Source organism: Heptranchias perlo, chromosome 18 (genome assembly GCF_035084215.1).
Source record: "Heptranchias perlo isolate sHepPer1 chromosome 18, sHepPer1.hap1, whole genome shotgun sequence".
In the NCBI taxonomy this organism is placed as follows: Eukaryota; Metazoa; Chordata; class Chondrichthyes; order Hexanchiformes; family Hexanchidae; genus Heptranchias; species Heptranchias perlo.
This window is the reverse complement of record NC_090342.1, coordinates 9217827-9245700: the sequence shown is the minus strand read 5'-3', so window position 1 is coordinate 9245700 and position 27874 is coordinate 9217827. Positions and strand designations below refer to the sequence as shown.

At 45.9% G+C, this 27874-nt stretch overlaps 1 protein-coding gene across 3 annotated transcripts in view; it reads right to left on the bottom strand.

The window, feature by feature from the left end:
* Nucleotides 1-22709, bottom strand: part of LOC137334572 (host cell factor 1-like) — a 67773-nt gene extending 45064 nt beyond the window's left edge. For 2 of the 3 annotated variants that reach the window (XM_067999344.1, XM_067999345.1), the window contains exons 1-5: nucleotides 22528-22709; nucleotides 15018-15166; nucleotides 14646-14806; nucleotides 9595-9797; nucleotides 12-96 (exon numbers count right to left, since the gene is read on the bottom strand). In XM_067999344.1, coding sequence (XP_067855445.1) covers nucleotides 12-96; nucleotides 9595-9797; nucleotides 14646-14806; nucleotides 15018-15166; nucleotides 22528-22687 — 758 coding nt within the window. In that variant the 5' untranslated portion in view covers nucleotides 22688-22709. Of the gene's footprint in view, nucleotides 1-11; nucleotides 97-9594; nucleotides 9798-14645; nucleotides 14807-15017; nucleotides 15167-15434; nucleotides 15488-22527 lie in introns of those variants that run through there. The other variant, XM_067999346.1, reaches the window with a different exon arrangement.
* Nucleotides 22710-27874: the final 5165 nt, after the last annotated feature.

Here is a 27874-nt window from a genome sequence, read left to right as displayed (position 1 = left end):
AGAGCACTTACTTATTCCCAATGACAGTAGCAGAATGTAAACTCCGAGGAAGTGGTGTCGAGCCCTTGGTTGCTGGCTTAGTCCAAACCAAGCTTTCTGTAAACAAATTAAAACAAAGGAAGAAGTACTTAACAGTTTACTGTTAAATATAATCTGCACAGTGCTGCTGGTCAAGTAAGAAACACAGATAGTCCAAAAGCAAAACATTTCCCAATGGGTCATTTCCCTATAGACTGTACTCCATTTAATGCTATTTTCAGGTGCCATCAGCTTTGTACATTTGCCATGTTTATTAAGGGGTAAATTACCTGGGGAAGACATGCAATTTAATGATTTATGTGCAGCTTTACACATGTCTACATTCATCAAATTGCAACCACACTGATGAGCCGCTACAACAATAACTTGCATTTATGTCGCACCTTTAACATAGAAAAAACATCAAGATGCTTCAGAGGCATCCTGAAAAAATGAATGCTGAGCCAAAGATGGAGATATTGGGCCCGATATTAGGGGGGAGTCGATTGGGCGTGTGGGTGACGTGCCCAGTGCATTCGGGGTGCTCCGCACGCGATCGCAGCTTAATTGAAGGTACTTACGCGTGCTTGCAGGTTTCCCGTGCCAGACCTGCGCAGCGGGCGCACAGCACACCCGCATCCAAGGCTGTCAGCAGAAGGAGCCCTATTTAAAGGGGCGGTCCTCCAATGCTCCTCCTGCAGCAAAGAAACAAATTTGGAGCATGGAGCAGGCCAGAGGCAAGGCTGCTCCAAGGTTCTCTGACTCCTCACCCCAGGTGCTGCTCGATGGGGTGAGGAGGTGGGAAATTCTGTTCCCATCTGATGGGAGGAGATGGCCTCCCTCTACTACCTGGAGGCCTGGCTGGAGGTGGCCGAGGAGGTCAGCAGCAGCAGCAAAGTGTGCCGAACCTGGGTCCAGTGCGGGAAGCGCTTTAATGACCTAACCAGGTCAGCCAAAGCGAGTATACTTACACATTCTCCCACACTCAGTCTTCCACATCACCTCCACCACCACCTCAATGCTCTCACATCACTCCTCACATCCACTCAACCATCATCCTCACCTTGCCTGCACTTACTCACCGCCCCAGTTCCCAATCGAACACTACCACGCAACCCAATCCTCATACAATGCATGCAGCTGGTCACCATGCAACCATCACTCAATCACATCTCTCTGTATTTTGCCTTGATAAGAGAAGAGATGCCAGAATGCCCGGGAGGGGGCAAGGACCGGAGGAGGCCCGCCACACCATGTGGTCTTAACAGACGCGGAACAGCAGGCATTGGAAGTAAGCCGGACGCTGGAGTGCCTGTCCATGGCGGACGCCGAGACTGGGAGTGCACAAGCAGCTGGTGACAGAAATCTAACACTCAGCACTCATGATAGCGAATGATCTAAGCATTACTTGGCATCTGCAGCACCTCAACATGCTTAATATTGCTTTCTGTTCTCTTGCAGGGCCATCTGCGAGCGCCGTGGCTGTGGAGGGCGATTCCTCAGAAGACCTGCCGGCCTCTGTGGGTGCATTGTCACATCTGAGCCAGCCATCCAGCAGCGCAGATACACACACCTCGGTGGGTCCCCGTCCTCACTTAGTTGGGCTTGCACATGGTGAGTCACCATGCACACATGAGCACGAGCAGATCTTGGAGGCAGGGGCAGCCGTGGAGAGTCCGCGTCGGTGGGAGCACTCTTCTCCATGCTCTGCTCAGCTGGACCCAGATGCTGAACCCTGGGGACCAGCCATGAAAAGGAGAGTCATCGAGGGCCAGCAGCACATTGCCGAGGTACTGGAACAGTTGCCACGCGCACTCTCCACAATCGCGCAGAGGAGGGAGGAATCCAACTCCTGCATGAGTGGAATACTGTCACAGGGATGTGAAGGCATCTCTGAGATAGTGTCGGGGGTAGGTGTGGGAATGTCTGCAATGGAGGAAAGGCTAGCCTCGATCGAGCTTCAAGCACGGCTCAACAATGAGTCCATTCAGGCCCTGACAATGGCCGTTCGGATTCAGGGTGAGCAACATTCTGCCACCTTAAACAAGCTGACAGATACCTTACAACTGGCCTTCCAAGGCTTCACACAAGTCCTCCAAACTGTCGTACAGCAGAGTGGAAGGAGTGATGTGGGCCTGGGCCAGGAAAGAGATGATGGTGAAAGAGGACAAGGAAGTGGGGACGCCACTCAAAGCGCTCCCACGTCTCAACCATTGCCCCCCTCTCAACCAGTACCCGCAATGCTGCCCCCTCTCCAGGTGGCCGGGTTTGCCCCTGCACAGGTGGAGCAGTCTTTGGAGGGGCCCTCACGGACACCGAAACCCAGAGGGCGTCCACGCAAAGCATCTCATCGGTCAGGGCATGGACAAGAGCAACCTGCCACTACCTCTGCTGAAGCCACAGGGGTAGCACCATGTCGGGGTTCCCGTAAACCTAAGGCGAAGGTATTGTGAGCACATAGGGGATGCACAAGGGTGTAAGACAAAATGTCATGTTTTTAATTTACTTTCATTTGTTTTGCAAAAAAACATAAAAATTTGTTATCACCACTACTGCCACGTCTTTGCAAATCTTGTCTGGCTTGTGCAATATGCCCTTTCCTGAGAATCACCATGAAGACCCACACCTGATGCCACCCATTGTGTCACTGCAGAGTGGGTGCAGGTGCATTTGCAGGGCTCTTTTGTGCAGATGACTGAGACACGCCGGCGATGTCCCCGGTGGCACCCTGGAAGGATCCAGAAGAGAAGTTGTTGAGGGCGGTGGTGACTTTGACAGCGACAGGGAAGAAGATGGTGCTCAGTACAGCCGGGAGCAGCTCGGCATCAAGGAGGCTGCAGATGTCCACGACTACACGTGAAGTGATTCTGAGCCTCCGCGCGCACTGCTCCTCAGAGAGGTCCAGGAAGCTGAGCCTCCCTGTAGCGAGGGTAGTGCCTTCTGCGATGCATCGCTCTCTGTGGTTGCCCTCCCTCCTGCTGTGCAGGTGGATGTGTCACAGCACTGTGTTGTGGAGCTCCACGTGTCAGAGGTTGACGGTGAGGCTGGTGATGCTGTTCATCATCCGAGGAGGTCATGACTGCAGCTATGGCGGCCCCCATCCAGAAGATGTACGTTTGAGGAGGTCCGCAAAGTAGGTAAATGTGTCGGCACACCGGGGTTGAGGTTGCAAGTTGGTGATTTTGTGTGTTAGAAGGAGGGTGGTGCAGGCCAAACTTTGTCCAAAGTGACAGAGTGGCCTCCTGCAATGAGTGAGGGTCTCCCCCCACCCCCACCTGTCAAATGGACCTCTGCAGCTGCCACAGGCTGGTGGCTGCAACACGTCCATTTCAACTGGGAGTGTTTCCCCCAGTATGGGAAACACGCTCAGTTTGGATGAAAATCCCACCCCTCCTAAAATATCCTCCAAATCAGGTCTCCTAACGACCTGAACTATCAAATTAATTGATTTAAGTGGGATCCCGCCGGCTTTAATTGCCGGTGGGAGTCCCGTATGCAGGGGCTGGGCGTGCATCTAAGCACGACATTGGGGAACCCGGAAGTGGGCGGGTTGGAACTGGGCTCCGGACCCACTCCGGGAATCCCCAATTTTGGATGTCGGACAAGCAATGTTGACAGCTCAGCAGTTGGTCCACAAACTAATGGGCATCTGCGACCAGTTCGAGCTGAACCACAGTAAGAGTGAGGCCATGTTCTTTGGCAGGTGGGAGACCTGGTCCTTTGTCCCCTTCACCGTCAGGTCCGACTACCTGAAGGTGCTGGGGATCTGGTTTGGGGGGGCCCCAGGCCTGCACCAAGAACTGGGAAGAACAGGTCACCAAGGCCAAACAAAAGCTTGGTATGTGGGTAGGGGGGGCACTCCCTTTCCATGGCCAGCAGGAACCTGGTGATAAGATGGAAGGTGCTAATGGTATTGCTCTACGTGGCCCAGGTCTGGCCCATTCTCCACCGCTCCGCCGTCACAGTCACCCGAGCTATCTTCCACTTTGACTGGAGGTCCAAGGTAGACCGTGTCCACAGGGACACCATGTACAAGCCCCCAGGCAAAGGGGGTGGAAAGGGCATCTCCAATGCTGCCCTGATCATGATGGCCACCTTTGTGTGTGGCTGCCTCAGGATGTATGTAGAGCCCCAGTATGCAAACACCAAGTGTCACTACATGCTGAGTTTCTACCTGTCCACCACACCGAGAAGGTTGGATCTGGCCACGCTGGCCGAGCAGACGCATGACATCCCGTCCAGTTGGACCGTACCCCACCACCTGCCCCAGGTGGAGAAGTTCTTGAAGAGGAATCCCTTTGACCCCAAGTCAGTCAGACAGTGGTTGGCACGGAACGTTCTGGGGGTCTTGCAGGGAATGGAGAGGGTGGATCCGATCGGGCAGTTTCCCGACCAGACAGTCGATGCCAGATGGTCGCCAGAACCGACCAACAGGCACCAGGGTGTAGCCTGGATGGTGCTGAGAAGGGTCCTCCCAGTGCGGTCCTTCCAGCAAGCACAGAATCTCAGCGCCACTGTGAGCTGCCCTCGAGGCTGCGGCTGGGACTAGACCATCGTCCACCTCCTGATGGGCTGCCCCTTCACGCAGAAGGTGTGGAGAGAGATGAGTTGGTATCTGTCCCAGTTCATCCCCAACAGCTCAGTAACACAGGATGCTGTACTCTACGGGCTGTTCCCCGGGACCCACACCGAGACAGATATCAACTGCTGCGGGAAGACCATCAATTCAGTGATGGAGGCCCTCTGGTCCGCCCGAAACCCATTGATCTTCCAGCTGAAGGAGCTGTCCACGACCAAGTGTTGCCGACTGGCACACTAAGATCCAGGAGCACGTGCTGCGGGACGCACTGAAGCGAGGTGTGGCCTAGCCAAAGGCATTTTGGGAAAAGGCCACCGTATAAGGTCATCCCACCTTATATTGTACAGAATGTATTCGAAGATATATATTGTGTTTGTAATGGGATTGTAGTGTGTACAGCCCGTATTGTATTATTTTGAATTGTAATAGTGATATTTACATTGAACTGTGAGTACCTTAAATTTTATGAAATAAAGTACATTTTGAGATTTAAAAAAAGAAGCAATCTTTACAGCACAGAGGCAATGGAAGGGTCGACAAAGGTGCTGGAGAGATAGAGCTAATGTCGTCAGCATACATGTAGCTGTAGATCCTTGGGGGACTCTGGAGATAACGGTGCAGGAGTGGGAATAGAAGACAGTGCTGGAGATATTCAGGCAATGGTCGGATAGTTAAGAGTGGAACCAAGCGAGGCCATTCCCCTTGAGATGGACAATGGAGGAGAGGTGTTGGAGGAGAATGATGTGGTCAACCATGTCAAAGGCTGCAGAGAGGTTGAGGGATATGGGGAGTGACGATTCACCATGGTCACAGTCACAGAGGATGTCATTTGTGACTCTGGTTAGGGCCATTTCAGTGCTGTGGTATGGACGGAAACCTGATTGGAGAGATTCAAAGAGTGTTGCGGACAAGATGGGCATGGATTGGGAGGCGGCTACGTGGTCAAGGATTTTGGAGCGGAAAGGGAGATTGGAGGTGGGGTAGTAGTTTGCAAGGACAGAGGGGTCAAGGTGAGGTGCTCAAAGGAGAAGGTGCCAGGTGAGTAGAAGTAGAGACCAAGGTGGGACTTGGGTGATAAGGGCCACATTACCCTGGTGGTGGTTTGGGTAGGGCAGGTGGTGGAAAGTATAGCTAGGTGGGGAGGCTTCAGTAAGGGGCAAGGTGTCACCATCTACGTGGCAAGTTTCAGTCAAAGCCAGGATGTCAAAGCAATTATCAACAATAGACATGGCTGGCAAGGGCCTTGTTCAGACATCCTGGAGGGAAATGCGGAGCGGGACAGAATCCACGAGGGTAGTGAGGGGTGGGGTAAGCAGGATGGGAATGAGGTTGGCGAGGTTAGCCCCTAAGGGCGTGCTGGGTGGACAGGTGGCAAGAGAGGGGAATGGAGTAGTTGGGGATGCTGTTTGTAAGGAGGCAGTGAGAATCCCTACGTGGTCAGTTTTCGGTAAAATATTAAGATGCCTATGTGGCAAAGAAGCAGAATGCAAAATGGTTAGAAAGGGTTAATTAGTTAGTAACTGAGATTGGTACAGATGGCCTGGCCTCCTGCTGGGCCATATGTTTGCGTAGTCAGCAGGTTTGCATGGTCTTATCAATGTAGAGTCTTTGATGTGATTCAAGGACTGGTCTGAATGTCTCCATGTTTATGGCAGATCAATATAGGTAACGAGCTTAGCCAAAGTTGAAAGACATTCCAGGTTGGGAGATAAGGAACAGAAGGGACAGGGAAGAACATTCCAAGTTGGAAGGTGAGGAAGTATCCCCTTTGATGTCTAACAGCAGCATGATCAGCACATGGACGATTTATGATTGGCCGGAAATAATGTAACCTCGCATGGCAACCTGTGCCCGGCTTATGATTGGTGTTGACCCTCGTTAAGTATGTTCCAACCCTATTGATTTGTATAAAAACGTGTGGATTTCTGTATGTTTTTGTTCTTGCTCTGCCAGCATAGAGGGACTCTATCAGGAGTCCAAATCAATGCTGCAGACTAAGAACCCTGCTATTAAAGATGTGTTGAACTTTAAAATGTATTCGACTTCAGTTTTTACTGAACCAGACTGAGGGGAAAGAATCCGGATCGTCAGCAGCAACAGGTGCCTTGATGGGCCCTTCAGAGAATGCCAAGAGAGGCACAAAGCTGTGGACTTATTCAAAGGGAATTCAAGCCTGAAACGGCTGCAGGAGAGTAGAAAGGCAGAGGAGTAGCGATGGGCTGTGGTAGGGCTTGGTGGGGGGTAAAGTACCCAAGGAGGAGAGAAATGAAAGATGGTATGACTGGGTAACAGGAAGGGAAGGAGACAAGAGAGAAGGGCCCGAGTGGCCAAGAGGAATAAAAGGGAAGATAGAAATACTGGGCTTTTGTCTGAACGGCAGCCAAAATGCGCACGTGAATGGACACAGTGGGAATTCAAGTTACGTAAGCATAGCTGAGATTAGAAGAGACGTCCTGATCGTTATCTTCGCCCTTAAACCAGGTGCCATGTATCAGATGGATCAAAAATTTCTACTCAGTACGCTCAGTGCCTTAATGTTAGAATACAATGTTACAATATCTAATTGCACAACTGTCAGCCCACAGCGCACAACTTCAAACACTAAAGCACTCCACAAAGCAAGGCTCACATTCAAAAGAAATTATCCTTTTTTTAAAAAAAGTGAGTCTACCTCTGGGGGTCAGTGGGTAAAAACACTGATCTCTGGTCTGTCCTGATTCCCTGATGGTAAAGGCATTGATGTCTGGTCTGTGTTTACTGGGTAAAGACACCAATCACTAGCCTGTGCTGATTCCCCAAAATGGTTTACTTGATATTGTAATCAGTATGGACAAACATGGCAGGTCAGTTTGACCACTCGGGACTTGCAAGAAAACTAATGACTCCACCACAAATTGTTAAAGGATCAATTCCACAGAGCAATAGTTTAAAAAAAACATTGAGGGATATCAGTGCTGAGATCGGTTTTTCATTTGTATACCCTGTGTCAACATCGCATTAACAACAACAACTTGCATTTATATAGCGCCTTTAATGTAGTAAAACGTCCCGAGGCGCTTCACAAGAGTGATTTTCAAACAAAATTTGACACTGAGCCACGTAAGGAGATATTAGGACAGGTGACCAAAAGCTTGGTCAAAGAGGTAGGTTTTAAGGAGCATCTTAAAGGAGGAGAGAGAGGTAGAGAGGCAGAGAGGTTTAAGGAGGGAATTCCAGAGCTTAGGGCCTAGGCATCTGAAGGCACAGCCACCAAAGGTGGAGTGATTAAAATCAGGGATGTGCAAGAGGCCAGAATTGGAGTAGCGCAGAGATCTCAGAGGGTTGCAGGAGGCTACAGAGATAGGGAGGGGCGAGGTCATGGAGGGATTTGAAAACAAGGATAAGAATTTTAAAATCAAGGCTTTGCCGAACTGGGAGCCAACGTAGATCGGTGAGCACAGGGGGTGATGGGTGAATGGAACTTGGTGCAAGTTAGGAAAAAGGCAGCAGAGTTTTAGGTGAGCTCAAGTTTATGGAGAGTGGAAGATGGGAGGCCAGCCAGGAGAGCATTGGAATAGTCAAGTCTAGAGGTAACAAAGGCATGGATGAGGGTTTCAGCAGCAGATGAGCTGAGGAAGGGGCGGAGATGGACGATGTTATGGAGGTGGAAGTAGGCAGTCTTAGTGATGGAGCGGATGTGTGGTCGGGAGCTCATCTCGGGGTCAAGTAGGAGGGCAAGGCTGCGAATGGACTGGTTCAGCGTCAAACAGTGGCCAGGGAGAGGAATGGAGTCGGTAGCTAGGGAACAGAGTTTGTGGCGGAGACTGAAGACAATGGCTTCGATCTTCCCAATATTTAGTTGGAGCAAATTTTTGGTCAGCCATCCAAGCAGTGTGACAAATCAGAGACAGTGGAGGGGTAGGAGGAGGTGGTGGTGAGGTAGAGCTGGGTGTCGTCAGCGTACATATGTTTTCGGATGATGTCGCTGAGGGGCAGCATGTAAATGAGAATTAGGAGGGAGAGGTAACTATGCGGGAGCCGGAAGAGAAGCCATTGCAGATAATTCCCTGGCTACAACTGGATAGATAATGGAACTAGGCGAGCACAGTCCCACCCAGCTGGACGATGGAGGAGGATGATGTGATCAACCATGTCAAAGGCTGCAGACGGATCGAGAAGGATGAGGAGGGATAGTTTTTTAAGTCAGGTATTAGTGCAAGTGCAGGGGTAACAGTGGTACAAAAATGTGCCTTAATACAAGTAGCAGAGCGGCGCATTCTGTTGTGCTGGCATGGGAATTGGAAATCAGCCATTCTTATGGCCTCCTCAAGATATGTTTCCCTAATTTATGCTGAATCACAGGGAGTTTTGCATTCTGAATTTATGAATTAAGACCAACTTATTTTAATGAATTAATCATTTCTATGGAAATGCAAATTTTGAGAGCACTGTTGAGGTGATTGTGCCGAATAGTAATTAAGCCAAGAACATATCTAATTTATACTTGCCAATTATATTCTTCCTTGCACCAGATAGGCTGGTAATTTCAATGTCTGCAATGGAAAAATGTCAGACCGTGAAATCCACTGCTTACAGTCTAAACTGATCCCACTTCACAAAGTAGTTTTGGATGAAGAAAGCTCTTCATCCCATTTGATATCCTAGAAAATCAGTCCATCTACCTATTAGGTCACCTAGTTTTTTTTTCCTTAAATGAGTCTGATGTTCTGGTCTCAACCACTCTTGCTGGCAACCCATTCCAGCTGTGTAAGGCACGTGCAAGAACTGCTTTGAGCTGGAAAAAGGATTGGCATCCTCCCTCTCCGCCCGCCCTACCGCAAATGTTTGTGATATCATCTTTAAAGACAAATGCTCATTTTTTTTTAAAAAGCCCCATACTTTCTGAACAACAACCACTGGCATTTATGTAGCAGCTTTAACTTGTAAAATGTCCCAGGGCCTTTCACAAATAGAACTCGTAAACATTTAGATGGACTTTAAGTCTGTAGTACACTTACCCACATCGAGTATCCAAAGGTCACCAAGTCTGCACCCACTCATCCCTCCATAAATGATCATCTTTGGTTTTTTTGAATCTTTATAAACAACAGCCGTGTGAGATTCTCTTGGAGGAGGTGGAGTACCATGTGTAACAGGAATGTCCCATCCCACCACCCCTGATCCAGTCCTAAGTTCTACGGTGTACAAGTCATTCAAGTACCTTCAAAAACAACAAACAAAAAAAAATTAGAAAGTAGTGTACATTTAACAGTGTGAGATGGAGATGGAGAAAATCAGTGACTTGCATCCAAAGCAAGTTTCAAAATGGACTGTCTGCCCATCAACTGTAAACCAGTGAACCTGTGGCAAAGGAAGTCAGTCAGATATCAAACAATAAATAAAGCTTCACTTTGTCCCTCAAGTTACTTTAACTGAACTTGATACTGAAGTTGGTAAAAGTTTTTAAATAGCTTTTATCACATCTGATGGAGGATTCCTCTCGCTCAACACAGAACTGCCGTATTCATGTCTTACACTCTCAAAACATAACAAAATTTGACCATTTGATTCATCAAGCCTATTTTTGCCATTTACAAAGTGCTCTATCTAGACTTGATCACATTACCAAATTTCATTCTTTAGATGAAGTGGGATTAGAGAGTGGGGAATAATTGGACCAGGTGCATAGATGTAATTCAGTCCCCATTTCAGTCATACATTCGATCTTTATTATTATATTTCCATTGTAAATTCATGCGTCCTCATTTATAATGGAAACCCACTTATGTAAACTTGTCACGGGGCATTTATACCCTCCCACCAATGGAGGGCACGCAGATGTAAGTTTTTTAACATATTACTAGTCGATTTCCTGTAGTGTTGTGCACGGGAAGCCAAGAACACCTATAGTTTTCAGGTGAAGCCCCTGCCTCAGCTCATCTGCTGCTGAAACCCTCATCCATGCTTTTGTTACCTCGAGACTTGGCTATTCCAATGCGCTCCTGGCTGGCCTCCCATCTTCCACCCTCCATAAACTTGAGCTCATCCAAAACTCTGCTGCCTGTATCCTAACTCGCACCAAGTCCTGTTCACCCATCACCCCTGTACTCACTGACTTACATTGGCTCCCAGTCAGGCAAAGCCTTGATTTTAAAATTCTCATCCTTGTTTTCAAATCCCTCCATGGCCTCACCCCTCCCTATCTCTAACCTCCTCCAGCCCTACAACCCTCCGGGTTCTCTGCGCTCCTCCAATTCTTGCCTCTTGCACATCCCTGATTTTCATCGCTCCACTATTGGCAGTCATGCCTTCAGCTGCCTAGGCCCTAAGTTCTGGAATTCCCTCCCTAAACCTCTCCACCTCGCTCCTCCTTTAAGATGCTCCTTAAAACCTACCTCTTTCACAAGCTTTTAGTCACCTGTCCTAATATCTCATGTGGCTCGGTGTCAAATTTTATTTGAAAATCGCTCCTGTAAAGCGCCTCAGGACGTTTTACTACGTTAAAGGTGTTATATAAATGCAAGTTGTTGTTGTTGAAGAAACACAGTTAGAGGACAGGGGAATAAATGGACCAGGGCCGAGAGAGGACAGTGATGCTGGAGGCCAGTGGGGAAAAGGAGGATTGAGTGAAATGTTATTGGAGACGAGGTAGAACAGGATTAGAGGTCCGTGGGAGATAGGTTAGAGTCTCAGGATGGGGAACCTACAGCAGGGTTTAAAGGATGAGGCGAAGGGAAGAAGGTCAAGCAGAATTCGAGGCCGGTGGGCAGAGGGGGCGGAAAACAGAAAGGACGATAGTGCAGGGTCAGAGGCCAGAAGGTGCTAAGAAGGCGGCAGAGAAGGATCAGAGATTAGTGGGGGCTGGTAGAACAGGGTTAGAGGCTGGGGGAAAAGACAGGAAAGGTAGCAGAGGATTAGGGTGAGAGGACAACGTGAAGGTGCCAGTGGAGATCAGCGAATCCAAAGATAATAAGTGACCAACATTTCGAATAGGATAGGATGCAGGCAATGGAGTTCTGGATGAGCTAATATTTGTGTAGCATGGGGCTGGAAAGACCAGCAAAGGAGAGCATTGGAGCAGGAGGTTTAGACAATCACAGACATAGCAACCATCGGCATAGATTTTTAAGAAGACACCATGAAGTAAGGACCATGCTTGGCACACTGCGTTACACCTCAGACTTGAGGTAAAATCTAGCCCAGGCTGAGGGGATGAAAGTGTACCTGCTAGGCACAGACCTGTTGCACAAAACAGTCCACAATTTGGGAAAAATTAGCAACCTGACTCAGAAGTGTCATAAGTATGTTTGGTCTGTAGGCAGGGTATCTTTTGAGGCCAAGTTGGCTCCAAAATGACATGCCTTCCAATGGAAGATTGGAACACAGTTCACCCTCTGTGGCAGATTTGCTAATCTAATAACAGATGCAGGCAGGTTTCGCAGTGCTCCTTGGCACTGTTGACGACTGACAAGCCAGTCTGGTTCATTAGAAAGAAAGAATATTTATACAGCACCTTGTTACATCAATCAGGATATCCTAAAGTGCTTAACGTACCATGAATTGCTTTGAAGTGCTGTCATTGTTGTTATGTAGGCAACCAGAACTGGAGGGATACGATCTGTCACTAGGGCCTAGGCTTCTTCCCACTAGGCTCCAGATACCACTGCAAGCGAATGTCTAATGGGGGGTGATCCATGCTGGACAAGCAGTAGGAAATTGACCAGTGCTCTATCCTGGTAAGCTGCGTGGTTTTAGCTGATTAAATTCCAGCTGTACCCCTGCACACAATTGGGAATCCCATAGGCCAACCTAAGCTCTATGGGGTTAGTTAAACTTGTTATGTTCTTATGGGCGAAGAGTGTAAACACCACATTGAGCAAACGCAGGGGTCAATTTTCCTGACCTTTGCCACCCAGGCACAAAAGTCAGGAAAATGGCAGAGATCCATTACACCAGGTATCCGTCCCATTTGCATTTGCAAGGATTTCTGGGTCTCCCCCAGCAGGCAGATCTGGGCCTGCCCATCGCACAGATACAAATGAGATGGGACAGGAGCATTCCCACCTCAAATTCTTGTTCCTGTGGCCTTGGGCACCCAGACGCACCCAAAGCTAGCATTGAGGGCTTGCACCATGACTTCCTCAATTTAGAGGGTATGGCAGCAAGCTGAAGACAGGCCCAAAGATAAGTGGGCAAATTTACAAGTTATCCGTGGCTTTTGGGCTTTCTAGCTGCTCCTCTCCAGTAATGCTTCAATTTCCTCCTTAGTTTTCTGGCACTAAGTGCTGCCAAGGGGCCAGAGGCCTGTGCTGGGGGATCCCCTAGTCCAAGCTAATGACCCAGGGCAGGAAATTCAGACACAGCTGAGCCTGGACTGGTGCAGCACACTTCAGGTGCACTGCTCCTGCCCAGCACCGAGGACTGCTTGATGCTAACCCTGGGGACAAATGTTTTCATTCTATAGCAAGGACATATTAGTTTTACAAGTGCAAACAAAAAAAATCTGATAAAGTACTGAATTATTGCAATCCAGGGCGTTGAACAAGCTACCTGACACTTTTCCCGCACTACAATGACTTGTTATCTTTGTGGTGGTCCAAATGTAGTTACTGTTTGCTGCTATGTAATACTGTAGAGGCTACATTAAAATGCAATATTAATAAGGATGATGGTCACACCAAATGTATGCAAGCTTAAAATTTTACACACTTAAAACTTCTATGAAAACCATCAAATTTCATGACATTTGTAACAGCAGGATTTTCAACAGAATTAAACTAATAGCACATTAGAGACATATCATGTATACAATCAATTGTAAAATATGCTATTTCTATATTTGCCATTTATATCTGTTAGCTTTTTCAGAAGATCAGTTCAAAATTTGGTACACGCTTTAAGCCTGAAAAGAAAACCGAATATTCACAGCATCAATAACAAACTAATTCAGTCTATCAGCTTTTAAACTTACTAAGCCACTCTAAGAGACAGATTATGGATTTTACCCAAGTACAGCATATGCAAGAAAACAATAAAATCTATGCTTTCCTAGCCAGGATCCTGAGCCCCACTCTATATAAACTCCAACTAGTCCAAAAGTCCACTGACCACACCCTCTGCTGCACAAAGACCTGCTCATCTATAATCCTTGTCCATGCTAACTTATATTGTTCTCCAACCCAGTACACTGAATTCAAATTCTCGTCTTCATTTACAAATCCCTCCCCTGCCCTGCTCCACCTATCGCTTCAGCCTCCTACAACCGATAACCCAACATGTTCTGAGTGCCCACTCCCTCTGCTCCACCACCAGTGGCACAGCTTCAGCCGTCTTGGCCCTGAACTCTGGCACTCCCTCCCAAACCTTAGGACACACCCCACTTTCAAAAGCCTTCTCAGAAACTATCTTCTCAACCATGTGTTTGGTCAATATTCCAATTTTTCTCCTACTGCTAGGTGTCCATTTCCCTCACCCCCCTTTTCTCCCCTGTGAAGTATCTTGGGACATTTACTACATTAAAAGGAGCAAGTTGCTGTTGAGAAATTGATGGATTCAGGCTATTTCAGGCTAGCACAATCAGAGCCTACCAATTTGCTAAACTTGATTTTATGATTCTACCTACATCATACTTTGTCATGAAGTAATCTAAAAGCCTGTTTCTTGGTGTGCTTTACAAGAACAGTTACCTCTATGTCCCATGAAAACCACATTTTTGTAAAATAAAATGAGCCCCATGAGTTCCCATCCTGTTACACATGCATGACTTGCACCCAACACTATCAAGAGGAGAGAGTTGATTTTAACCATTTTATAAATGAATAGAGAATGAGTCACAAGCCATTCCATTGAGGGATTTACAGGATGTTGAATTCCAGAAATGACAGTGGCTTACCCTTACCCTTTGACCTGCTGAATATCCATTTAAATTCACAGCGTGAATCCATAGGAAACACAGTAAAGGTTAATAATGCAACAGCCAATGATTTACTTAACACAAAGAACAGTATTATGCACCAGGTATTGTAGTACTACAACACAAATTAATATTAGAAACACAGAAGAGGAATACCTTGGAATATTATTCTTTGGGTCTTCACTGTCATTAGCCAGGCCACCAAATAAATAACACTTATTACCAACCAGACACAAGGTATGACCAAGGCGGGGACAGGGCTGTGGACCATTTTTGGGAGGTTTTGGTTTTAGTTTTTTCCACTCCCATCGGCTCGCCTGTAACAAACACAATCACATTTTTACAATTAGGTAAATAGAAAAATACATTTGAGGACAGAATATACCCAGTTTATCACAGTGGCAGATGAGAAACTCAGGAGAGAGTTCTGACCTAAAGAAAATTAAAGGTTTTGAGAAGTCATGACGGCATTTTAATACAACAGAAATAAATTATCTTCTGAATTAAGTAGCTGGACCAAATGCTCACCTGCAGTTCATACAGATCATTGCTATATTTTCCATATTCCACCATTCCTCCAAATACCAGAATCCTGGTGCCATCACAGATGAAGCCATAAGCTGCGCAGCCTGGTGGGATATCCCCCCTAACTGCAGGGATGAACCACTGGTTTGTGGCTGTAACAAAATAAAGGGAAAATAAGGATAGAGTTCAATGAACTGTACAAAACCACATCATGGAACAAATACACACACCAACTTTTTATAATGAGCCCCAAGTTCAAATTAATATAATTCCATTGTTTAATATTTTTATTTTTAAGTATATTAACACTTTCCTCATTAAACTGGTGAACTTGCAATATAACAGCACTTTAAAGTACATTAGAGTAGTTGCGACAAATATTTGAAACAACCTGCGCCATACTTTCAACAAGAAACTTACTCGGAGCTTGGCAGCAGAACAGTTAAACCCTTACGGCATCACGGACACGGGGCCTACAATGAATTTAGTTGTTAGAGGCAAGCAATTCCTGGTGTACATGTTAAAAACTGGTCTGAAAATACTACCGACATTATAATAATAAACATCACGTGTTACATTTTTTTGTAATTTTGGTGCACGTTATGAAATGTATATAAATAGACAACATTAAGTGTAGCAAAAAATACATTACCTTCTAAAGTGAAAATAAATTGTTACCCCCTAAACTTGTCTTTTAACAGCTGCATTGGACCGAACCAACACTGCACTATGAACCACTCACTGCCGAATGCACGCTTATCTGTGCCCAACCAGTTCTGCAGTTTTCACTCAGAACATACTACTTTGCAACACGTGCTTTCTCATTTACAAATAATTAATTCTACAATTTTTATGAAATGAAATATATATCATGCATCCAATATTTTTAAAAGTTTTGTTATATATACACATACACGTATACAGGCACATACGCAAACACACACGACATTCGGTAAACACAATCTTACCTACAAACGCTTCACAAAAGAACTATTCTCAACATGCAAAGCATAAACAAATTTGGAATAGCTTGATGCACATGGGAGAGTCTCTCTTCACGGCTTACTTTTTTTTTCCCCAAAAAGAGTGACATTCACTGGAAACTTAAAAATCATTTCCAGCTTGCTGGTTTGCATGAGTCATTGAAAAATATGACAGCACAATACTCCATTTTAAAAAAAATTCTTCCTAACCTTTTCCTAAAGATTATCTTTCAGGATGGTAATTTTATATTTAATCCCCCTTCATCCTGATCAACTTCAGGTTTTCTCCTCCATTCAGCCCATGTCAGTTTCTGGCTTTCTCTTCTGGGTTCAGCTCTGGTTATCTTTTTCTCCTTTTTTCAAAAAATGTCATTTCACAATGGTTCAACAGCTGTGGCACAGGTTCTTAGATGAATGCTGCATGCTGTGATACATCAGCAACAACTTGGGTTTATATAGCGCATTTAACATAGTAAAACGTCCCAAGGTGCTTCGCAGGAGCGTCATCAAATAAAATTTGACACCGAGCCACATAAGAAAATATTAGGACAGATGACAAAGAGATAGGTTTTAAGGAGCATCTTAAAGGAGGAGAGAGAGATGAGGAGAGGCAGAAAGGTTTAGGGAAGGAATTCCAGAGCTTAGGACCTAGGCAGCTGAAGGTACGGCCGCCAATGGTGGAGCGTTTAAAATCGGGGATGCGCAAGAGGCCAGAATTGGAGGAGCGCAAAGATCTCTAAGGGTTGTAGGGCTGGAGGAGGTCACAGAGATAGGGAGGGGCGAGGCCATGGAGGGATTTGAAAACAAGGATGAGAATTTTAAAATCGAGGCATTGCCGGACCGGGAGCCAATGAAGGTCAGCAAGCACAGGGGTGATGGGTGAACGGGACTTGGTGCGAGTTAGGATACGGGCAGCAGAGTTTGGATAATCTCAAGTTTATAGAGGGTGGAAGATGGGAAGCCAGCCAGGAGGGCATTGGAATAGTCAAGTCTAGAGGTAACAAAGGCATGGATGAGGGTTTCAGCAGCAGAGGAGATGAGACAGGGGCGGAGATGGGTGATGTTACGGAGGTGGAAGTAGGCGGTCTTGGTGATGGAGCAGATATGTGGTCAGAAGCTCATCTCAGGGTCAATAGGACGCTAAGGTTGCAAATGGTCTCATTCAGCCTCAGACAGTGGCCAGGGAGAGGGATGGAGTCGGTGACTAGGGAACGGAGTTTGTGGCGGGGACCGAAGGCAATGGCTTCGATCTTCCCAATATTTAATTGGAGGAAATTTCTGCTCATCCAGTACTGGATGTCGGACAAGCAGTGTGACAAATCAGAGGCAGTGGAGGTGTTAAGAGAGGTGGTGGTGAGATAGAGCTGGGTGTCATCAGCGTACACGTGGAAGCTGACGTCGTGCTTTCGGATGATGTCGCCAAGGGGCAGCAAGTAGATGAGAAATTGGAGGGGGCCAAGGATAGATCCTTGGGGGATTCCAGAGGTAACGATGCGGGAGCTGGAAGAGAAACCATTGCAGGTGTTTCTCTGGCTACGACTGGATAGATAAGAATGGAACCAGGCGTGCGTAGTCCCACCCGCTGGATGATGGAGGAGAGGCGTTGAAGGAGGATGGTGTAGTCAACCATGTCAAAGGCTGCAGACAGGTCGAGAAGGATGAGGAGGGATAGTTTACCACAGTCACAGTCACCGTCACCATAGGATGTCATGTGACTTTGATGAGTCACAAATCTTATTTCAGTACTCTGGCAGAGGCGGAAACCTGATTGGAGGAATTCAAACATGGAGTTATGGGAAAGATGGGCATGGATTTGGGAGGAGACAACATGTTCAAGGACTTGAGAGGAAAGGGAGTTTAGGGATGGGGTGATAGTTTACAAGGACAAAGGGGTCACGGGTGGTTTATTTGAGGATGGGGGTGATGACAGCAGATTTGACTGGAAGGGGGACGGTACCTGAGGAGAGGGAACCATTTCCAATATCAGCTAACATGGGGGGCCAGGAAGGGAAGTTGGGTGGTCGACAGTTTGGTGGAAATAGGGCCAATGGAACAGGAGGTGGGTCTCATGGACAAGATGAGCTCGGAGGGCATGAGGGGAGATAGGAAAGAAATTAGAGAAAAATGCGAGAAAGCAATACATACTAAGAGCCACCCTACAATAAATGTCATCAAATTGCATGTGAGTGCTTTGCAGTTGCTCAGACACAAAGAAATGATAAGGGTGATTTTCTTTGTAGGAAAGTGGTTATTTCCCATACTTGCCTTCCCCATTAAAAGATGCTCAAATCAAATCTCCATTTGGCATTTTTCTGATTCTCTATATACTTTTCTAAGACAGCACAGCAAAACGTATTTGGAACAGGCATATGTCAATTGAAAATACACACCACAGGAATTTAGAATTTTTCTGCTTCCGATTTTAAACTCTCTCCTAGAAATTCTCCTAATGCAGAATACAGTCCTTAAATTTTTGAAGACACCAATTTATAACATGATCTGTCAACTACACAACATTAATAACTACTAAAATGTTGGCTACATAAAATTGCAATCAGCTTTACTAGCACTAGCCACCTAAAAAAAAGTGCAGTTTCGTTTTTTGAAGCAGTCAGTGGACAAGACTGATGATTATATGATGATTGCAATGCCTTGTAACAGGTCCCAATTGCTGTGCTTATCTATAGTGCTCACTCCCATTGCAAGTAAATGCACAGGAACCAAAGCACTACTATACAAACATTTCCTTCAACCACTTTATTTTTTTTGCAGGTTTATATTTCCATATCCCTTAATTATGCCATAAAATACCATATTGCCAGTCTACATACATTTCCATTGCTTTGTTTTTTAAGCTGATGCCTTCAGTAGCACTGGAAAGAATCTCTGCATAAATACCAGTCAAAGATGGGTTTTGAACCGTGGTCCCATTCAGTTTTGTTTTGGTAACAATAATGACATTAAAGTTGCCTGAACCACATTTACCTTTTATTCTAGGAACACAAAGCTCCCCCAATAAGTTCAGTGGGTGAATGCATTACTCAGTGCAGTACTACATTTAAATGAACAGGAGAGAATTTGTTAAAATAATTAATTCTGGGAAAATAAATAGTACTTATTTTTGTGTTTTCAAAAATAAGATGTCCAAATGAAACATTTAAAAAGTAATTAACTTTACCATACAGAAATTCAACACAAGTACTTTATTCAAGTTCACTTGCTTTCCTATTTAAAGTAATGATGTGGAGATGCCAGTGATGGACTGGGGTGGACAAATGTTTTTGAGTTTGTACATAATCAATCCACTAATTAAATGTAATTTTTCTTATAACTCATTCTAGACATCTGAGAGTTGATACAAAAAAAATAAGCTGACACAGCAATTCAGAACTTAAAAAGGAGTGCATACAAATTAAATAGTCACCTAACCCTAAATGTTATAAAGCCAAAAAATCTGTACCGGTATTAAAAAGCAAAAAAAACCAGCAAATGTTCTAAATCTGAAACAAAAATATAAAATTCTGGACACACAGCATCTGTAGATCAGTCAGTGTTAACCTGTCAACAGATGTTCACAGATCTACTTTCTGTTTGCAGCATCTTCTGTTTTGTTTCTGTAATCCTAATGCTGTCTTTCTGTCATTGCTCATTACCTTGTTTTTGCCTTCAAAACTGCAAGTTAGAGAAAAGGCGGAAACAGGGCTTTAGCGAATAGCTCATCATAATGTGATATTGGGAATTTCTACCCCAGTAACATCAGAATAGGAGAGGGCTGTGGGTAGCAATTCTCATTCACTGAGCAGACATTCACAGCAGGGGGAGCCCTACAGAAAATGTCAGTTCCTGGGTTACCTCCAAACAGCAGTTTTTAAAGCACATAAAAAAATGTAAACCAGGAGCGAGTGAAACAGACCCATAATATGGTGTATCTCCCATTACAACAATGTCATGGTTCCGTTTTTTTTTCAAAACATACACACTTCTCGGTCAACAGCCAGTGCAAACATACCCATAAATTGCCGTAAACCAAAACAAAGCATACATTATTATTTTGAAAGTTCCCCCCAAGAACTACAACAATAACTGGCATTTATATAGTGCCTTTAACGTAGTAAAACATCCCAAGGCACTTCACAGGAGCATTATCAAACAACATTTGACACCGAACCACATAAGGAAATATTAGGACAGGTGACCAAAAGCTTGATCAAAGAGGCAGGTTTTAAGGAGCGTCTTAAAGGAGGAGTGGCATCATAGTATCATATCATAGTAGGTACAGCACAGGAGGCCATTCGGCCCTTTGTGCCTGTGCCGGCTCTTTGAAAGAGCTATCCAATTAGTCCCATTCCCGTGCTCTTTCCCCATAGCCCTTTAATTTTTTTCCCTTCAAGTATTTATCCAATTTCCTTTTGAAAGTTACTATTGAATCTGCTTCTACCACCCTCTCAGGCAGTGCATTCCAGATCATTACAACTCGCTGCGTAAAGAAACGTTTCCTCGTGTCGCCTCTGATCACCTTAAATCTGTCTCTCTTCTGGTATGTTCATGTTTTACTTTCGTGTTTCCCTGCTGAAATGAGGTGCAAAGTTGAGGAGTGGTGGCAGGGGGAAGGAGAGGAGGTAACATCACTTGGTATTTTAAAATAGCAGCAGAGCAAGAATCTCTTTCAACAAAACCTTGAGCAGTAAGATAATGAGAAGTGGGAGTGTTCACAGGCTCAGCACATCACCGCCCCTCCAGGTACAATGTAAACAAATGTAAACAATTTTACAACACCAAGTTATAGTCCAGCAATTTTATTTTAAATTCACAAGCTTTCGGAGATTTTCTCCTTCCTCAGGCAAATGTTTCAAGATCTCCTTGAAGCCTACGCATTTATACATATTGAACAATAATACATGGTGTTTACAGACTGCCCCTGCAACTGCCCGTTGCCAAGGCAATCACCGTGTTCAGACAGAGAGGTGTTACCTGCAGAACCTCCGAATACACATTCAACAAAAAAACAAACAGGGAAAAAAAACAGAGAAAAAAAAACACAGAGAGAGGCAGAAACATCCGGAAGGCAGAGAGAGCCAGCAAATGACCCATTATATTAAAAACAGATAACATTTGTTCGCTGGTGGGGTAACGTGTAGCGTGACATGAACCCAAGATCCCGGTTGAGGCCGTCCTCATGGGTGCGGAACTTGGCTATCAATTTCTGCTCGACGATTTTGCGTTGTCGTGTGTCTCGAAGGCCGCCTTGGAGTACGCTTACCCGAAGGTCGGTGGATGAATGTCCATGACTGCTGAAGTGTTCCCCGCTACATGTCACGCTACACGTTACCCCACCAGCGAACAAATGTTATCTGTTTTTAATATAATGGGTCATTTGCTGGCTCTCTCTGCCTTCCGGATGTTTCTGCCTCTCTCTGTGTTTTTTTTTCTCTGTTTTTTTTCCCTGTTTGTTTTTTTGTTGAATGTGTATTCGGAGGTTCTGCAGGTAACACCTCTCTGTCTGAACACGGTGATTGCCTTGGCAACGGGCAGTTGCAGGGGCAGTCTGTAAACACCATGTATTATTGTTCAATATGTATAAATGCGTAGGCTTCAAGGAGATCTTGAAACATTTGCCTGAGGAAGGAGAAAATCTCCGAAAGCTTGTGAATTTAAAATAAAATTGCTGGACTATAACTTGGTGTTGTAAAATTGTTTACAATTGTCAACCCCAGTCCATCACCGGCATCTCCACACAATGTAAACAAAGGGAGAGGAGGGGGGAGGGGCTGCGCTGCTCAGCGGCCAGAGCCCGCGGTCGCCCCCTGTCGATCGGTGGCTGGAAGAGCCGTAGCTCCGCCTCTTCTGACCCGGCCCGTCTCCTCCCACAGCCAACAAAAACACGGTGAAAAAGGCAGAGTCGGTGAGGTCCGATCCGGTCCGTCGGTAACGGCACTGCCGTCACATTCTCAAACCTGGGCGGCCGTCACCGCCGCTGCGACTCTTCCCACCCGCCCGCCCGACCGGCTCTTGTCCACCGCCCCGCCCCCCTTTACTCAGGCCCTGTCAAGAGGCGCCGCTTTCACTCCCGACTCGACACCGCCAACCGGTCGCTACCGGTGCCTGACAACACACTCGGCCGGGAATAGCAGGCGGTCGCCTTCTTTTCCATCCCCCCCCCCCCCCCCCGCGGGGTGACAGGTTTACCCCGGGGTCCGACTGGGCGGCGCCGGCCAAACACACGGTCTCCTCCCCGCCCCCCTTCACCCGCACGGCTCCGGTAAAGCGGGTAGCCCGCGGCGCTGACACTGGGCCGGAACCGGCGCTGCCGCCCGAGGCTGAGCCCCGGAGTGGTGGGGGGGAAAGGGGAGACCTACATTCCCGGGCCCCTCTCTCGAAGGGTATTATTATTTATTTATTCAAACTCCGGCGCTCGGCGCCAATCGCCATCGGCCGCCATCTTGGACGCTGGCACGGATGGCGCCTTCCCGCTGGTTTTTTTTTCATTTCCCCCCTCTCCTTTCCTCCTCCTCCTCCTCCTCCCCCCACACCTGTGTTGTAGACGTGCAGCTCGTCCACGATCCCTTCGTTGCCGCCGCCGAAGATGATCATTAACTCTTTGATCGCCACGACGCGGTGACCGTGTCGGGGCCGCGGAACCGGTCCGGTGGCTCCGGTTACCCGTCTCCATTTGGGAGAGGGAGCCGCCATCTTACTACACCCTCCCCAGAGTGCACCGCGGCCTCCTCTCCCCTCCCCCCCAACAGCAAGATGCCCGGATGAGTAAACACAAGAGAAGGGAAGAGGGAGGAGCAGAGCACAGAATTGGGGTTCCCAACCCCTCCCGGATTGGCCTGAAGTCAGTCCTCAGGAATTTAAAGAAACATCCAGCACAGAAGGAGGCCTTTCAGCCCGTCGTGCCTGTTCCAGCTCTTTGAAAGAGCCATCCATTAGTGGCTCTTTTTCTTTCCCCACCCCCCCAGACCATAGCCCTGCAATTTTCTTCCCCATCAAGTATTTATCCAATTCCCTTTTGAAAGTTACTATTGAATCTGCTTTCACCGCCCTTTCAGTAGTGCATTCCAGATCTTAACCGCACTGCGTTTTTTTTTAAAAAAAAGTTTCCTCGTGTTGCCTCTGGTTCTTTTGCCAATCATCTTAAATCTGTGTCCTCTGATTGCTGACCCTTCTGCCACTGGAAGCAGTTTCTCCTGATTTACAGTATCAAAACCCTTCATGATTTTGAAATCTCCTTGTGACCTTTTCTGCTGCGAGCAACAACCCTGGAGGGAAAAAAAGTGAAAAGGGGTCTTTTTTAAAAAAAATTATGTTTTTTAAAAAATTTTGTTTGAATACATCTGTTTTATTAGTTATAAAAATATTGGAGATGGGGCGGGGAAAAGGTTGTTTGACTAACCATCCAATTAAGTAATAAGAGTCTTTTCGATTTCCAATTGGTGTGGGAAGGCAGCGCACTATGAGGATGGATGTGTTGGGCAACCGCTGATGGTGGAAGTGTGGGGGTTGGGGCATTTGGAGGCAGGAAGTCATGCGATGAAACCTCCAGGAACACATCCAACCAGAGTTGGCAACCCTAGGTCAGAGGCAGGGCCTGCAACTGTGTCTTTTCTAAAATAACCCTTAACGAGACGCTGGGTTGCCTCAGTGTCACCAACTGAAATACCAAACAAAAGTGCCCCCCCCCCCTTAAAAGGGGCACAACTAATAAACAAACTCAACCACAAAACCAAAAGGAAACTTATAAGTTTAAATAATATCACTATTATCCACTCCAGTCCCTGCGGTGCCTACCAGTCGCAGAAGGCCTCAAGTGTACCAGCAGATACTGCATGCTCCCTCTCCAGGGCCACCCGAGTGCGGACAAGAGGCAAGGCAGCCAGAACGACCACCCCCACGGGCCACTTCCAACCTGGAACTGTAGATGGCCACCCATGACGAGGTCCTCCGACTTGCTGGCCCCTTTCCGGCCAAAGATCAGGAGCATGGGACTGAAGTGAAGCAAGAAGTTGAGGAGCAGCCCCTTCAAATAGTGGAAGAGGGGCAGCAACCTCTCACGTTGAACGAAAATGTGGAACACGGACTCATCCAGGCCGTAAAAATTACAGGCTGCACGCATGTGTGCAGGAGCATAGCACAGAAATTCTATGGGAGGGAACATCACCACAAATGTACATGCATGAAAACAGCAAATAGGAACACCACAAGTAAATACAGCCAGGAAACAATATAAGCCACTTGGAGCAAGGTGATTTTTTTACACGAATAATTACTACCAAAAGAAAACCTTTATAATAAATAAATGGAAAATATTTGACCATGCATGTCCCAATGATAGTTGACCAAGGAAATTAGAAAATATCCTGTAAGATATTCACAATTCACAACTTTCTTCAGCTCAATATTGGAACAATCAAAGCCCATTCTGCTTGTTTACAGCCAGAAACTTTGTGTCTCATGGGGCCAGTTCCACCTCCTGCCCAAGCTCTTCACTCATACTAAACCTGATGGCATCTCAGTGTCCTGCACGACCCTGACCAAAGCTTTAAACCACACATCTGGTCCATCATCAGCACTGCTTACTTCCAACTCTAGAAATTACCTGCCAATCTACCTCAATTCCATGACCACTGAAACCTTCATGCACGCTCATCTCTACAGAGTTCTTCCTGTACTCCAACCTACACAATCTTTAACTCATCCAGAACGCTTGTTACTTTTGTCCTTGTCCATTTGCTTCACATCCTTCCACATCTATGTTTCAAAATTCTCACTCTCATTCAAATTCTTCTGCAGCCTAGCCCCACCCTAGCTCAGCAATCTTCTCCAACTTGTACCCTCCGCTCCTCCAATTCAGTTCTACTGTATATCTTACCCTCCCTTCACTCAACAATTGGTGGCAGAGTCTTCAATCACCTTTGGAACACCCTCCCTAAACCTCTGCCTTCCTTCAAAAGCTTCCTCAAAATGAACCTTTTTAGCAGTGCCTTCAATTTCCCCGTCCCAACTTCTCTTTCCTTCCTGCTTAATGTCCACTGCTTCCTCCTATAAAGGATCTTAAGATGTATGGATTATGTGAAAAAGGCATTATATAAATCTTAAGTGGGTGTTGTATCAAAGCTGATCATTATAGTCAGTATATCGTAAAGAACAAAGTTGCATTGTTTTGTACACACCCGAGTACCTGACTAAAAAATGGTGGCCAGCCATTTAGAATGTACAAAGAAGCTCTCAAGGAGTAGAAAATACCAGAACAAGATTGTTCTTTTAATGGACCTTCCCAATCACACATTTAAAAAAGACAAAAACATTCAAATTGGTGACATTCAGCCTGCATAGCAATTAAACGCGAAAGTAAAGTCACCCTGTGTTTACTTAACTGCAATTAGATATTGTAGTCTTAATGGACACAGCTGCACCTTAGCGGCAGAATGCTACATGGTATAATGTTCCTGTCCCTATAGAATAATGTTCGATCTAGCTCACTGTGAGCAGTGCCATGGGAGATCTGCTAGTAATATATTAAGTATGGTGCATCTACTCACACTTTCTATCCGTCATGCTACATTTCCTGTTTGCCACACTTCGGATAAGCAGTGTAATAAAGGCACTCACCTCATTGATCCTGCCCCTCCCACCTGCTTTCACCTGACGTGAATCAGAAGCGATGGGAAACCCGAACAGGTATGGTTAGATTCATTTTAATTGCCCAATACACAAAATATTAAATACCTCAAGTATTTCAATGAGGTACATTGTCCCTTTAAGTATCAGGCCGCCGGTTTTAAGTGGGGGCGGGGCTTCCCGGTGTCTATTGTGCACATGCTTACAAACCTGCCTGGGTTAAACCCAGAAGTGAGTTTGGAGCCAGGATGCGGTCCCACTCCAAAAAGCTGTTACTTTAACTTCCCACCCACCCCCAGCCCACTTGTTTCTTGGGGGTTAAAATTTACCCCATGCAGCCCAGATGCCTAGCAATCTGGCCTTTGAAGCCCAGACAACTCAATCCTATTTGTGCACTGATTTTCCCTGTTTGACTTTTGTGGGCCTGGATGTTCAGAAAGGACTGTTTTTATCGGTGGATTAATCTGAATTCAGAACACCAAAACCTGTCAGCAGCTTGAGATATATCAATATATATATATATATATACCAGGTGTCAGCCGTGGCTCAGTGGGAAGCACTCTCACCATGAGTCAGAAGGTCGTGAGGTTCAAGTCCCCAATCTAGAGATTTGAGTACAAAATCTAGGCTGACACTCCAGTGCAGTACTTGAGGGAGTGCTGCACTGTTGGAGGTGCCATCTTGCAGATGAGACACTAAACCGAGGCACTGTCTGCCCTCTCAGGTGGACGTAAAAGAGCCCATGACATTATTTTGAAGAGGAGCAGGGAAGTTCTCCCTGGTGTCCTGGCAATATTTATCCCTCAACCAACATCACTAAAACAGATTATCTGGTCATTATGACATTGCTGTTTTGTGGGACCTTGCTGTGCGCAAACTGGCTGCAGCATTTCCTATATTTGAATAGTACTTCATTGGTTATAAAGCACATTGGGACGTCCTGAGGTTGTGAAAGGCACTATATAAATGCAAGTCTTTCTTTCTTTTATATGCAAATTAACAGGAACATGGATTTAGTCTTTAAAATTGATGTCCAGGATCCATGGTACACATCTATTTGGCCTAAAAGACAGAAAGGTTGTTCTATATATACACACATACAGCACAGTAGATGTAATATATTTGGATTTTCAAAAGACATTCGATAGGTACCGCAGTGTAGACTCATGGTCAAAAGATGTGGAGTCAGGGGACAGGTAGCAGAATGGATAGCAAGCTGGCTACAAAACAGAGAAGGTTAAGGGTAGCTACTCAAACTGGCAAAAGGTGGGAAGTGGTGTTCCACAGGGATTGGTGCTAGGACTAATTTACATTAACGATTTGGATTGTTGAATCAGAAGTACAATTTGAAAATTTGCGGACGACACCAAATTGGGGATTGTAGTTAATACAAAGGAAGAATGCGTCAAAATGCAAGATGACTTTAATAAACTTGCAGAATGGGCGTATAATTGGAAAATGAATTTCAATTTACATAAGTGTGAGGTGGTGCATTTTGGTAGGAAGAATAAGGAGGCCTCATACTGCTTAGATAATAAGAGTCTAAACGGGGTAGAAGAGCAAAGGGATCTAGGGTACAGAGTCACAAATCACTAAAAGCAGCAATGCAGGTTAACAAGGCCATAAAAAAGGCAAATCAAGCACTAGGGTTTATTTCTAGAGAGATACAATTGAAAAGCAAAGAAGTTATGTTAAACTTCTATAGAACCTTGGTTAGACCACACTTGGAGTATTGTGCATAGTTCTGGTCTCCATATTATAGAAAGGATATAGAGGCATTGGAGAGGGTTCAAAAAAGATTCACAAGGATGATACCAGAACTGAGAGGATATTCTTATCAGGAGAGGCTAACAGGCTGGGGCTCTTTTCTCTAGAAATGAGAAGGCTGAGGGGTGATCTGATAGAGGTCTTTAAGATAATCATAGGATTTGATAGGGTAGATGTAGAGTAAATGTTTCCACTTGGGGCGGGGCGGGGGAAGTCCAAAACTAAAGGTCGTAAATATAAAATAGTCTCTAATAAATCCAATAGAGAATTCAGGAGAAACTTCTTTATCCAGAGAGTGGTTAGAATGTGGAACTCGCTATCACAGGGAGTAGTTGAGGCAAATAGCATAGATGCATTTAAGGGGAAGCTAGATAAGCTAGATGAGGAAGAAAGGAACAGAAGGATATCCTGAAAAGGTTAGATGAAGTAGGAAGGGAGGAGGCTTGTGTGGAGCATAAACGCCGGCAAAGGTCTGTTGGGCCGAATGGC